Source organism: Mustela erminea, chromosome 11 (assembly GCF_009829155.1).
Source record: "Mustela erminea isolate mMusErm1 chromosome 11, mMusErm1.Pri, whole genome shotgun sequence".
Taxonomy (NCBI): Eukaryota; Metazoa; Chordata; class Mammalia; order Carnivora; family Mustelidae; genus Mustela; species Mustela erminea.
The window spans coordinates 53,388,676-53,402,098 of record NC_045624.1 but is presented as its reverse complement, the minus strand read 5'-3'; the positions used below and the strand labels follow the sequence as shown (position 1 = coordinate 53,402,098).

The following is a 13,423-nucleotide window of genomic DNA, read 5'->3' as shown; positions in this document are numbered from 1 at the left end:
GCAACCAGATCAAGAAATGATGATGTTAATAAAATTGACAGGACTGGTGATTTTTTAAACGGGAGAAAAGAAATAGTAGGTACCAGTGATAACTACTATCAGTTGAAATGGAGATTACAGGAGAAGGATAAGTATATTGTAGAATTGTCTACCTTCCTTCAGTTCTCTCAGTTTTGTTTCTCGTGGTTGTTTTTTGGGTGGCTCTGTTGTTAGGTGCATATATGTTTATAATTGCTATGTTTTCATGATGGAGTGAGTCTTTATCATTGTAAAGTGTTTTTGTCTATAGTAACTATTTTTATCATATTGGTCTGTTAATATATAACTATTTCAGCTCTTTTTTGCATGGTGTTTCTTTTTTCCATCCTGTTATGCCTATTCTTGATGAGTTTAAAGTGAGCCTCTTTTAGACAATGTATAATTGGATCATATTTTTCTATAATTCATTCTAGTAGCCTCTGCTTTTTAATTGGAACATTCAATACATTCACATTTAATGCAGTTACTGATGAGGACTTACACTATTTTCATATTTGTTTTCTAGGTGTTTTCTTTTTATTCGGGTATTTCTCTGTTACTAGCATTTGGTGTTAAATATTCCTTGTGTGTTATTTTAATCCCCTTGTTTTTCTATAATAATAATATAATATTTTCTTACTAGTTGCCTGCTTTGGGGATTACAGTTCACATCTTAATCTAGGTACAAATCTGCTAGCAGTAAATTCTTTCCATTTTTATTAATCTGGGAATGTCTGAATTTCTCATCTTTTTAAAAGATTATTTATTTATTTATTTATTTATGAGAGAGAGAGAGAGCGCGCGAGCAGGCATTGGGTGTAGGGGCAGAAGGAAAGAGAGAATCTCCAGCAGACTCCCTGCCAAGTGAGAAGCCCAATAAAGGCTCAATCCCATGACTCTGAGATCACAACCTGAGCCAAATCAAGAGTTAAACACAGAACTGACTGAACCACTGAGGTACCCCTATTCATTTTTGAAAGATAGTTTTGCTGTATGTAGAATTCTTGGTTGACAAGATTTTCCTTTCATCTTGTATCATCCCACTGCTTCTGGCCTCTATGAGCTCCAGTAAAAAATCAGGTGCTATTCTCTGACAGTCCCTCATAGGTGATGTATCGCTTCTCTTGCTGTTTGTAGATTCTCTTTGGTTTTGACTTTAAGCAGTTTATATGTCTCAGTGTTAATCTCATTGCATTTAACCTACTTGGCGTTTATTGAGCTTCTTAGATGTGTACATTGTTTTTCATCAGTTTGGGATGTATTCAGCTATCCTGTCTGCAAATATTCTTTTTTTTTTTTTTAAATTAATTTATTTATTTGACAGAGAGAGAGAGAGATCACAAGTAGGCAGAGAGGAAGGCAGAGAGAGAGAGAGGAGGAAGCAGGCTCCCCGCTGAGCAGAGAGCCCGATGCGGGACTCGATCCCAGGACCCTGAGATCATGACCCAAGCCGAAGGCAGCGGCTTAACCCACTGAGCCACCCAGGCGCCCATGTCTGCAAATATTCTTAAATATTCTGCAGATGGTCTTAAATATCTTGGATCAGTAAATCTCTCCCTCTTGCTGAGAGGTTTTGTGTGTATGTTGGAATGCCTGGCAGCACTTGGACAATTGTCAACTCTGCCTTAGCCTTCACTTCCTGCCTATGCACACTCTCAACCGTTAAACACACACGAGAGTTTGAGGCTTCTCAAATCTTTCCTGGGCATGTTCATAGCTTTAAAGCATATATGTGGGCATCTAGATTCCAGGGAGTATGCCAGAACTTTGTAAAGCCACTATGGATATTTTATCTCCCAGTTTTTCCTTTTAAGCTTTTTGTTTAGTCTTTTTATTTTTTTGTCCCAAATATTATCCATTGCCCTGGGCATCCATGAAGTTAAACACTTACTACAGTTGTCTTAGACAAACACATATTCCTTTCTGTCCCTGGAAAAAGACTTTCACATTGGGCTGCCTCCAAGTCAGATTCAGTAAAATAGTCTTTTAAGTGAGGTCTTCTGAAGAACCACAAGACAGATCACATAATGATAATTCCTTGGACATGAGGTTTTGAAAGCATTCTAACTCCATTCTGTTATGTTTGGTAGCTGCTAGCCTTCTGGAGAATTTAAAATGGAATTAGGAAAGTTAAAATAGCATAAAATTTGCTGTTCTAATCAAGATTCAGCCATTTTCCTTTAATAAACAGTGATGAATTTTGTTTGTAACATGTTGAATGATGTGTATGGCACACCTAAGGAGTGTGGAATTTGCAGTTGAATTTAGGAATCTGGATCTTGATGCCATTATCCATTTATAGATCATAGTTAAAACTATTAGAGTAGGTGGGATTGCTTTTTTTTTTTTTTTTTTTAAGATTATTTATTTATTTATTTATTTGACAGACAGAGATCACAAGTAGGCAGTGAGGCAGGCAGAGAAAGAGGAGAAGCAGGCTCTCTGCTGAGCAGAGAGCCCGATGTGGGGCTCGATCCCAGGACCCTAGGACCATGACCTGAGCTGAAGGCAGAGGCTTTAACCCACTGAGCCACCCAGGTGCCCCGTGAGATTGCTTTTTAAAAAGGCTTCGTGATAAAATTGATGAAATGATTTCTATATTCAACTAGATAGTGAAGGAAGGAAATGAAAAATTAGTCATTGTGCAAATTGATGTCCCTGTAAAGTCATACTCTCTAATCCAGCCCGTCAATCAGAATAGCATTGTATTTTCCTATTTTTTTGGTCAAATTCCTCATTATTTTAATAATTATCTAAATCTTTTTTTTTCCTTCTTTTTTTTCTTTTTTTTTTTAATTTTTTAAAAATTTATTTATTTTCAGCATAACAGTATCATTATTTTTTCACCACACCCAGTGCTCCATGCAATCCGTGCCCTCTATAATACCCACCACCTGGTACCCCAACCTCCCACCCCCCCGCCACTTCAAACCCCTCAGATTGTTTTTCAGAGTCCATAGTCTCTCATGATTCACCTCCCCTTCCAATTTACCCCAACCCCCTTCTCTCTAACTCCCCATGTCCTCCATGCTTTTTGTTATGCTCCACAAATAAGTGAAACCATATCATAATTAACTCTCTCTGCTTGACTTATTTCACTCAGCATAATCTCTTCCAGTCCCGTCCATGTTGCTACAAAAGTTGGGTATTCGTCCTTTCTGATGGAGGCATAATACTCCATAGTGTATATGGACCACATCTTCCTTATCCATTCATCCGTTGAAGGGCATCTTGGTTCTTTCCACAGTTTGGCGACCGTGGCCATTGCTGCTATAAACATTGGGGTACATATGGCCCTTCTTTTCACTACATCTGTATCTTTGGGGTAAATACCCAGGAGTGCAATTGCAGGGTCATAGGGAAGTTCTATTTTTAATTTCTTGAGGAATCTCCACACTGTTCTCCAAAGAGGCTGCACCAACTTGCATTCCCACCAACAGTGTAAGAGGGTTCCCCTTTCTCCACATCCTCTCCAACACATGTTGTTTCCTGTCTTGCTAATTTTGGCCATTCTAACTGGTGTAAGGTGATATCTCAATGTAGTTTTAATTTTAATCTCCCTGATGGCTAGTGATGATGAACATTTTTTCATGTGTCTGATAGCCATTTGTATGTCTTTATTGGAGAAGTGTCTGTCCATATCTTCTGCCCATTTTTTGATATGATTGCCTGTTTTGTATGTGTTGAGTTTGAGGAGTTCATTATAGATCCTGGATATCAACCTTTTGTCTGTACTGTCATTTGCAAATATCTTCTCCCATTCCATGGGTTGCCTCTTTGTTTTCTTGACTGTTTCCTTTGCTGTGCAGAAGCTTTTGATTTTGATGAAGTCCCAAAAGTTCATCTTCGCCTTTGTTTCCTTTGCCTTTGGAGATCTATCTTGAAAGAAGTTGCTGTGGCTGATATCGAAGAAATTACTGCCTATGTTCTCCTCTAGGATTCTGATGGATTCCTGTCTCACACTGAGGTCTTTTATCCATTTTGAGTTTATCTTTGTGTATGGTGTAAGAGAATGGTGGAGTTTCATTCTTCTACATACAGCTGCCCAGTTTTCCCAGCACCATTTATTGAAGAGACTGTCTTTTTTCCACTGTATATTTTTTCCTGTTTTGTCGAAGATTAATTGACCATAGAGTTGAGGGTCCATATCTGGGCTCTCTACTCTGTTCCACTGGTCTATGTGTCTGTTTTTATGCCAGTACCATGCTGTCTTGGTGATCACAGATTTGTAGTAAAGCTTGAAATCAGGTAACATGATGCTGCCAGTTTTATTTTTGTTTTTTAACATTTCCTTAACGATTCGGGGTCTCTTCTGATTCCATACAAATTTTAGGATTATTTGCTCCAGCTCTTTGAAGAATACCGGTGGAATTTTGATCGGAATAGCATTAAAAGTATAGATTGCTCTAGGCAGTATAGACATTTTAACAATGTTTATTCTTCTGATCCAAGAGCATGGAATGGTCTTCCATCTTTTTGTGTCTTCTTCCATTTCTTTCATGAGTGTTCTGTAGTTCCTCGAGTACAGATCCTTTACCTCTTTGGTTAGGTTTATTCCCAGCTATCTTAATGGTTCTTGGTGCTATAGTAAATGGAATCGATTCTCTAATTTCCCTTTATGTATTTTCATTGTTAGTGTATAAGAAAGCCACTGATTTCTGTATTGACTTTGTATCCTGCCACGTTGCTGAATTGCTGTATGAATTCTAGTAGTTTGGGGTGGAGTCTTTTGTGTTTTCCATATAAAGAATCATGTCATCTGCAAAGAGAGAGAATTTGACTTCTTCATTACCAATTTGGATACCTTTTATTTCCCTTTGTTTTCTGATTGCTGTTGCTAGGACTTCTAATACTATGTTGAACAAGACTGGTGAAAGTGGGCATCCTTATTGTGTTCCTGATCTCAGTGGGAAGGACGCAAGCTTTTCCCCATTGAGGATGATATTTGCTGTGGGTCTTTCATAGATAGATTTGATGAAATTCAGGAATGTTCCCTCTATCCCTATATTTTGAAGCGTTTTATCTTGTTGGGACACCTGGCTAGCTCTGTTGGTGGAATATGTGACTCTTGATCTTGGGGTTCTAAGTTTGAGCCTTGTTTTGGGTGGAGATTACTTAAAAATATTCAACTCTTAATTCCATTGCCCTTCCCACTAAGCCTCCCTTTACTCCCAGTTCTTCCACTTCAAGAAAATTTAAGCCATGTGACTTCTTGGAAATTATCATTGCTCCCCCTTTTAATTTACTTTTATCCACAGGTAAAGATAGAATTGAGGGTACTCATGAAAAGATTCATTTAGATATTCTAAGCTGTGTATGTTAAAACAGGTGTCCAAGATGGACTAATAAGTTGAAAATGTTGGAGGAGAGGGTTTGAGGCACCCAGTAAGTCTCCCAGTTTGAATAACTAGACTTCTCAGAACAAATCAAAAAATTACTCCTTTAATGTGGGTTATGAAAGTTGTTATTGTTACTAAAAATTTGTAAATAGTTGACCCTTGAACGGTACAGGTTTGAACTGTGCAGGTCCATTAATACATGGATTTTTTTTTTTAATACTTAAAGTTCTGCAAATGGATTTTCTCTTCCCTTTTTTCTTAGTTATGTTTTCTTTTCTCTAATTTACTTTATTGTCAGAATACTATATATAATATATATAACACAAATATTTGTTAGTTGACTGTGCTGTTGGTAAGGATTCCACTCAACAATAGGCTATTAGTAGCTAAGTTTGGGGGCAGTGAAAAGTTACACACAAATTTTCAACTGTGCAGATACGAGGGTTCATGCTTCCAACACCTTGTTGTTCCAAGGTCTGCTGTATATGCTACACATGGATATATGGTAAAAGTTATTCATAAGCCAAGGGGTATGTTTTTTACTTAGCTATATCAAATGCTAGACATTTAACAGTATCCCTGTAGTGAGTTAAATTGTCTCTCTTAGAGATGTTCAAATGCTAATCACTGGTGAATAAGACTTTATTTGGAAATAGGTTTTTTGCAGATTAAATTAAAGATGATGTCATACCATGCCTACTGCTTAAGATTTAGAACCCACTTAAGATTTAGGACCTACTGGGTTCTAAATCCAATGACTGGTATCTTTGTGAGAAGGGAAGAATACACAGAAACATAGGGTGAAAGGCCATTTGAAGACACAGGCAGAGATTGGGGAGATCCAGCTGCAAGCCACTGAATGCCAAGGATTGCCAAAAGTCACCAAAACTAGGACAAGGCATGGAAAGACTCTTCTATATAGAGTCTTTGAAGGGAGCATCGTCCTACTGACACCTTCCTTTCGGACATCTAGCATCTAGAACTGTGAGAGAATAAATATCTATTGTTCGAAGCCACCCAGTTTGTGTTACTTTCATACAAAAGCCCAGGGAAACTAACATAGTCACTTAGTCTGCTCCTGAAATCAATTTTAATTTGTGAGTTTTGATTTATAAATATGTTATCATGACAGAAATAACATTAATTCATAAAGTATGTTCTATGCATTTTATTAGCTTGATTTGAGGGCAACATTTTGAAAACAGATTGTGACAGCAAGATAGTTGGCTCTTGATGGTACTTCAAAAAAAATAAAGCTTAAAAGATCTGATTTATTGCATTTATTCAGATCTAAGGTTCCATTGAAAATCTCAGCAGCTTTTTCTGAGAGAAATTACTCTTACTCTAGGAAATAATTGAATATGATTTCTAAATATGAATCTTCTACTTAGGTCCTTTTAAAAGACCACTATATTTTAACAGTCATGTAATATAACAAGGCATTCTCTTAATAACCTAGGTCAAAGTAGCAATTCTTTTTTTAAAAGATAGATTTATTTGTTTGTTTGTTTGTTTATTATTTAAGAGAGAGAGAGAGAGCGTGCGCATGAGTGGGAAGGGTGGAGGGAGAGGGAGAGAGAATCTCAAGCGGACTCCATGCTGAGCATGGAGCCTGACTTGGGACTCAGTCCCACAACCCTGAGATCATGACTTGAGCTGAAACCAAGAGTCAGATGTTTAACCGACTGTGCTACCCAGGCACCCCAAGCAGTTCTTTTTTCTATACTCATTTTGTTAAACCAGAGTTTGGGTTATGTTCTGGGTATTTTCTAATAGAAGTAAAATTTGATATTTTGCTTTGGATACTTGTAATGAAGATACTTCATAGATTTTGGATCATGTAATGAAATCAGTTATCACTTACTATCTTATTAGGCCTTAATTTTTTCAGGATTATAGCTTATATAACATTTAGTTTTCTATTGCTGCCAAAACGAACTATCTCAGATTTAACAGCCTAAAAGAGCACACATTTATTAGATCACAGTTTCTTTAAGTCAAAAGTCTGAGTAGGCTAGCCCTGGGTCCTCCACTTAGCATCTCACAAAGTCAAAATCAAGGTGTCAACTGGCTATTCCTTATCAAAGGCTTTAGGGGAGAATCTGCTTCCAAACTCATCGACTCTGTCAACCAAATTGTTTTTGCTGTTGTAGGACACAGGTCCCTATTTCTGTTCTGGCTTTCTTCTGGGGGCTACTGTTTGTTCCTGGAAACTGTCCGTATTTTTTGTCATATTCTCCATGGGACACCTTCCCAGCAATAGCAGATAAAGTCCCTTCTGATTCTAATCTCTCTGATTTTTCCTGCTGCAACTCTGATTGACTACAGCTGAAGAAAACCCAGCTGTTTGGAGCTCCTGTGATTAGATTGGGCCCACTCAGATAAATCAGAGTAATCTCTCTGTGTTAACATCTGTAATCTTCATTACATCGCTTTTGCCATGTAATAAAACATATTCTTAAATTCCAAGGATTCGGGCATAAACATCTTTGGGGGCCATTCCTGCTTATCATAAGTAACTAATACCAAGTTTCAGTAATTAGTTATACTAATTACAGAATTATTAACCTCCTGAGAATAATTATAAAATAATTAAGATAATTATACAAGGAAGATACTGTAGTCTATTAGCATAAGAATTCTGACCAGTTTGCTAACAGTAAGAAATTTAGAAATTGTCTGACACTACAGAAAACAATACTTCAATATGGAAAAGGGCAGCAAACTGAAATGTCATTTCCCTAATGTTAGTTTAATTGTGCAATGTAATTTACTTAATTTAAGATTCTAGCCAACTTTTATTGCTTAAAATTAACTGACACCCATAGTTTAAGAGTAGGCAGACTAAAAGGTCCACATACAAACCATGTCACAATGATATCCCATACAGTTTGTCATTAGATTGGCTGGGACTTGAATTTTTTTTTTAATTTAATTTAATTTAATTTTGTGTGTGTGTGTTCCAGAATTCGTTGTTTGTGCTCCATGCAGTATGTGCCCTCTTTAATACCCACCACCAGGCTCACCCACCCCCCTAGCCTCTCCCACAAAACCCTCAGTTTGTTTCTTAGAGTCCATAGTCTCTCATGGACTTGAATTTTTTAATTGGTACTGGTAGCCCTGCATGGTTGCAAATGACTATTTCAAGACAATAGAATCTTCTTAAAGTGTCAGACTCTCACTTGTTCATTTTTGTATCACTAGTGACTGGTACATTGTAGATGTTGCAGAAGTATTTGTTCAAAATGATTGAAATCGTGAACATTACAGCTAACGAAGACTTACTTCTATGCTGCTATGTACAGGTTGATCACCCAGTTGATTCAGTGCTTACTAAATGATCTGGTGTCTTCCAGCCATCGCCATCTGAGTTTTTTCTGATTATTCTTGGCTATTGCTGTAATAAAAGAAAAGAGATCTCCAATTGTACTTTGATGATTAGCATAAAAAGCCTAAACCAAAAGTATAGTGCCTTGAATCCTGCTGTGACATTAATAAGTTGTATGATTCCCAAGAAGATTAATTGATTTCTAAGCTTCAGCTTACTCATTTATAAAATGAAAAATGTAAAATAAGATCTTTAAGATTTCTTTTAGCTTTAAAATTTGTAAGCTGTGAATTTTTCTTTGGAAATAAAATGGGAGACTTGAAAGGTCAGAGGACTTCAAGATCAGTCTTAACCTTAAACCAACATTTAATCGTTTTTTGCCCTTGTCTAAGTATCAGCATTCAGAAAATGCAAACATTTTTGAGAATTTTGCCTAAACCATGTATTTATCCTTCCATTTAATTTTTCAAGACTGAAAGAGAGAAGTTTAATCAAATATTGTCAGTGTAATTTTTTTTTAAATAAAAGCAAACAAGATGGTGGGTTATCTGATATGGATAGAGTTGAGCCTACAGATTTTCTGCTGATAAGTCAAAAGCAGGGCGAAGTAAAGAAAAGAAGTCAGCCAAACTGAATTTTCTTATGTTTGGAATTCTAGTGTCAGACTTGGAAAACATTTCTTTCCCTTAAATAACAAGTTTTAGAGGGAAGGACTAAAGAACATAGTTGATCAGTTGTGCACATGATGGTATACCACTTAACCAAATTTTTGTGCACTCGACCTGTTAAACACAGAAGTGAAATGCATTTTTTTCTTTATAGTTAACATTTAGTTTTTATTCTAGAATAGTTCCAGATAGTTCCAGTGGAACTATCTTACATCTTAAGGAGAGCATAGTTAAGGATCACTTTGTATACAAGAACCTAACAGCCTTGTTCAGTGAGACCTCAAAACTCTATTAAATCTGAAGTAGAATATTTGCCTTCTCAAGAAACTCAGTACACTATTACATTATTAACTGATTTTATTTTAAGTAGTTCTAACGTAGTTTATGCCTCTAAGCATTATAATTAAAATGGAGACTTAGTTTTTAAGGAAAAGTGGACTTAAACCTTGAACATTATATATTGTTACACCAGGGATCGTCTATTAGAAATCCTCATATTTCGGGGCGCCTGGGTGGCTCAGTGGGTTAAGCCGCTGCCTTCGGCTCAGGTCATGATCCCAGGGTCCTGGGATCGAGCCCCGCATCGGGCTCTCTGCTCAGCAGGGAGCCTGCTTCCTCCTCTCTCTCTGCCTGCCTCTCTGCCTGCTTGTGATCTCTCTCTGTCAAATAAATAAATAAAATCTTTAAAAAAAAAAAAAAAGAAAAGAAATCCTCATATTTCATAGATGGGGAAACTGAGTGGTTACTTAACTTTCTCCAGCTTTTACTTGTAGGCCTTAGCAGAATGAGGACTTTAACTCAGGTCATTTATTCCCAGTCACATGCTCGTTCTCCTTTACCACACTGCTTGTTCGATAATAAACTGCTTGTTTATTTTTTTGAAGACTTATTTATTAGAGAGAGAGCAAACAGGGAGCAGAGTGAGGAGAGGGAGAGAGAAACTTAAACAGACTCTACGCTGAGCTCAGGACCAGATCAGGTGCTTGATCTCACAACCTGAGCCAAAACCAAGAGTGGATGCTTAACTGACTGTGCCACCCTTTGTTTGATGCCATTTTAAAATAAAAACAGAAAAAGGGTATTTTGTAGTAGTCAAAAGTTAAAAGTATAATATGCTCTGAAGAGATATTATTTAAAATTTTTTCATTTAAGTAAAATGTGTATGACTTCATTTACTATTTTTTTGTTGTTGTTTAGGTGAAAAGAGATTTGAATGCCCAGAATGTTCCAAAAGGTTTATGCGGAGTGATCATCTCTCCAAACATGTCAAAACGCACCAGAATAAGAAAGGTGGTGGGACAGCTCTTGCCATTGTTACCTCGGGAGAACTGGACTCATCTGTTACAGAGGTGCTTGGCTCCCCAAGAATTGTCACAGTTGCAGCCATTTCTCAAGATTCAAATCCAGCAACTCCCAATGTTTCAACCAACATGGAAGAATTCTAAAAAGTTATTTATAACAGAGACCTCTAGTGCTGCACTTAAGTTTACACACCTTTGAAAATCTGGAAATGGGCTGGTCAAGTGGATTACAGAGTAGGAAATCATGTTTTCATTCTTGGCATCTTTAAGTATTCCAGGATTCTGGGTCAACATGTGAAGTGTTGAATTTTTAAAAATACAAAAAGCAAACTGATGTACTGGAAACAGATAGAAAAGTATTTCCTCCATACTATAAGTTGTAGTTACTTGGAAATAGGATCACATAATCCTTAAACTGAATCTTCCCCCTCTTTTAACATCATGTGTTAACATGTTTAAAAAAGACAGACCTCAGTAGTTTGCAGGCTGGACCTTAATTGGACTTGTTTTCTTTGGAAGTACTTTGTTACAAATTCGGTCAGTAATAATCTTATGTATTTTTTTTTCCCCTATAGCACAGAAAACAGATAGCTAACTGATGATAGGGATAATACTTTATTTCCTTAGCTTGTTTTTGGAAAATTAACTGAAAATAGTTTTGGCCGTCTTTTCTAAATGTTAGAAATTCTTCAACAGTTGAATTAGGTAAGTTCCAAAAAAGTAATCTGAGATGCAGCTCAGATCTTTATTACCACTACATTATAGTAGTGTGTATGCAGACAATCAGTGAAGTCCAATTACTTTCTCCTTTTGGAGACCCAAGAAGAACATAGAGCTAAACTTTAGGTTAAATTTTAGATTGAAACCTTAGGAAAATACTGGGGTGGGGAGGGTGGTTAAAACAAAACTCATAATAGCTTCAGAAAAATAAAAGGAGGCAACTTAACATGTAAGGTTTTGAAGTTAGGATTGATTATATTCCTAACCCTAGGTTGAACCACAAAATTCATTTTAAATGTTTATATTGGAAATATTTGCATAGAGTATAAATCATTCTGTAGTTTCATATTCTGTAAATATGAGTTATGTTGACAATGTGCAGAATTCTTTATGCTTTGACTTGGTAGCCAAAGAAGGAATTATCACACCTTTTTTTAAGGCCAGCAGAAAATTATCTTTTAACTACATTACAATTTCCGTTTTCCTCTCTACTAAAATTTAGCCAACCTCATTTATTTCTAGAACTGTGTTAGAAGGCTGGTTACTAATTTATAGCATAGAAATGTATTTATGTTATGCCGATAACTGAGTTCTCCCTAAAAAGACAGCCTAACAAACACATAACAATGTGATATTATGAAGCAAGTTATTTTTTAAAAATCAGAATAATGTTCCAATAAGTGACTAAAGGAAAAAAATGTATTGTTTATGCAAGGGTCTTATAGGAAAGATGGCCAAAAGTCTTGTGAAAAAAATTTGGATTATACCAACAGCTTAAGTATTAGTAAAATATCTCTGACTTTAAAAATGTATTTACGTGGAAGCATAATGGAATTGGAATTGACCATTTGAAAACTAAAATTTTTAACTGCCTGGTTTATTAACATTATTAGTTTGGGGACCGTTTGAATAAAGGTACGTGTTTTCTTGTGCATTCTCTATTATTTCAGGAAAAGTACTACTCATGCGAATTCTCTTCCAAAATTGTGATGTTTCTTGTATTTTTGATGAAGGAGAAATACTGTAATGATCACTGTTTACACTATGTACACTTTAGGCCAGCCCTTTGTAGCGTTATATAAAACTGAAGGTCTTTTGTGCTTTCAGTTTGTATAAAAAGCTTTGAGATTAAAGGAAAAAAATTTTTACACTGTGGTTATAAATTTCAAGTTTCTTAAAGCTTTTGTAGACTTGTAACAAAGTCTTTAAATTTTAGTTGGATTTTGTAAATTGTTTTGTATATTTTATTTAATGTACTCTTAACAACTGATGTATCTGGCTTTAAAACATCAGAATCAGTTTGTTGTTTTGTTTGGTACAGAGGAGCATTTGGTAGTGTTAATTTTAATTTTATTATATAGGAGCTGAAACATCAAATATATATTTTATCTATCATTATGCTACACAATCAGTGCTATAAATTTTTTTATGCAAAGAAACTTTCCTAATGTTCGAATCATGTTTCCTCAAAGTGACACTTTCTGTTGTTGTTAATACCAAGTATGAGCTCTCTGCACCATTATTCCAAGAACCAGTTTTAATGCATACCTGTGTATGCTCATCAAAAATGGAAGTTATTTTTTAATCAACAATGAGGCCTATTATAAATTTAACAAACTGAATCTGGATAGCTTTATAGCATATAAAATATATTAATTTGTGTTAGCAGGTGCACATTTCACCACTGAAATTAGAAATATTTTGACAGTCTGTTCTGCATACCATTCTGAATCCACTTTTCTGTCTTATAAGAATCGTAAATTTCAGTGTCCTTTATTTGACTCAGTGGGATATAGCTGTTATAAGTAATAGGGCACAGATGTGCAGTAGAGTCATATTTAATGGCATTTCACTGTTCATTCCCTTTGCCACCATTATAAAACTTTTCTTTATTGTAATTATCAGTGCAAAGCTATGTATTTATCATGGTAGAACTCCAGTGTTAGAATAGTTTTTTCTTACAGTATACTTTCTTTGGTTAGGTTTGTGTATGTGTTGCTGATTACATTAGAACTCGATGTTAAGTCATTATTTATCACACTCTCATGA

The 13,423-nt window shown here is 35.9% G+C and overlaps 1 protein-coding gene across 4 annotated transcripts in view; it reads left to right on the top strand.

Moving 5' to 3' along the window:
* SP4 (Sp4 transcription factor) overlaps window positions 1-12,813 on the top strand; it is an 86,422-nt gene extending 73,609 nt beyond the window's left edge. For 3 of the 4 annotated variants that reach the window (XM_032304693.1, XM_032304692.1, XM_032304694.1), the window contains one exon: window positions 10,551-12,813. In XM_032304693.1, the coding sequence (XP_032160584.1) occupies window positions 10,551-10,853 (303 nt within the window). In that variant the 3' untranslated portion in view covers window positions 10,854-12,813. The remainder of the gene's footprint in view (window positions 1-10,550) is intronic. The other variant, XM_032304695.1, reaches the window with a different exon arrangement.
* Window positions 12,814-13,423: the final 610 nt, after the last annotated feature.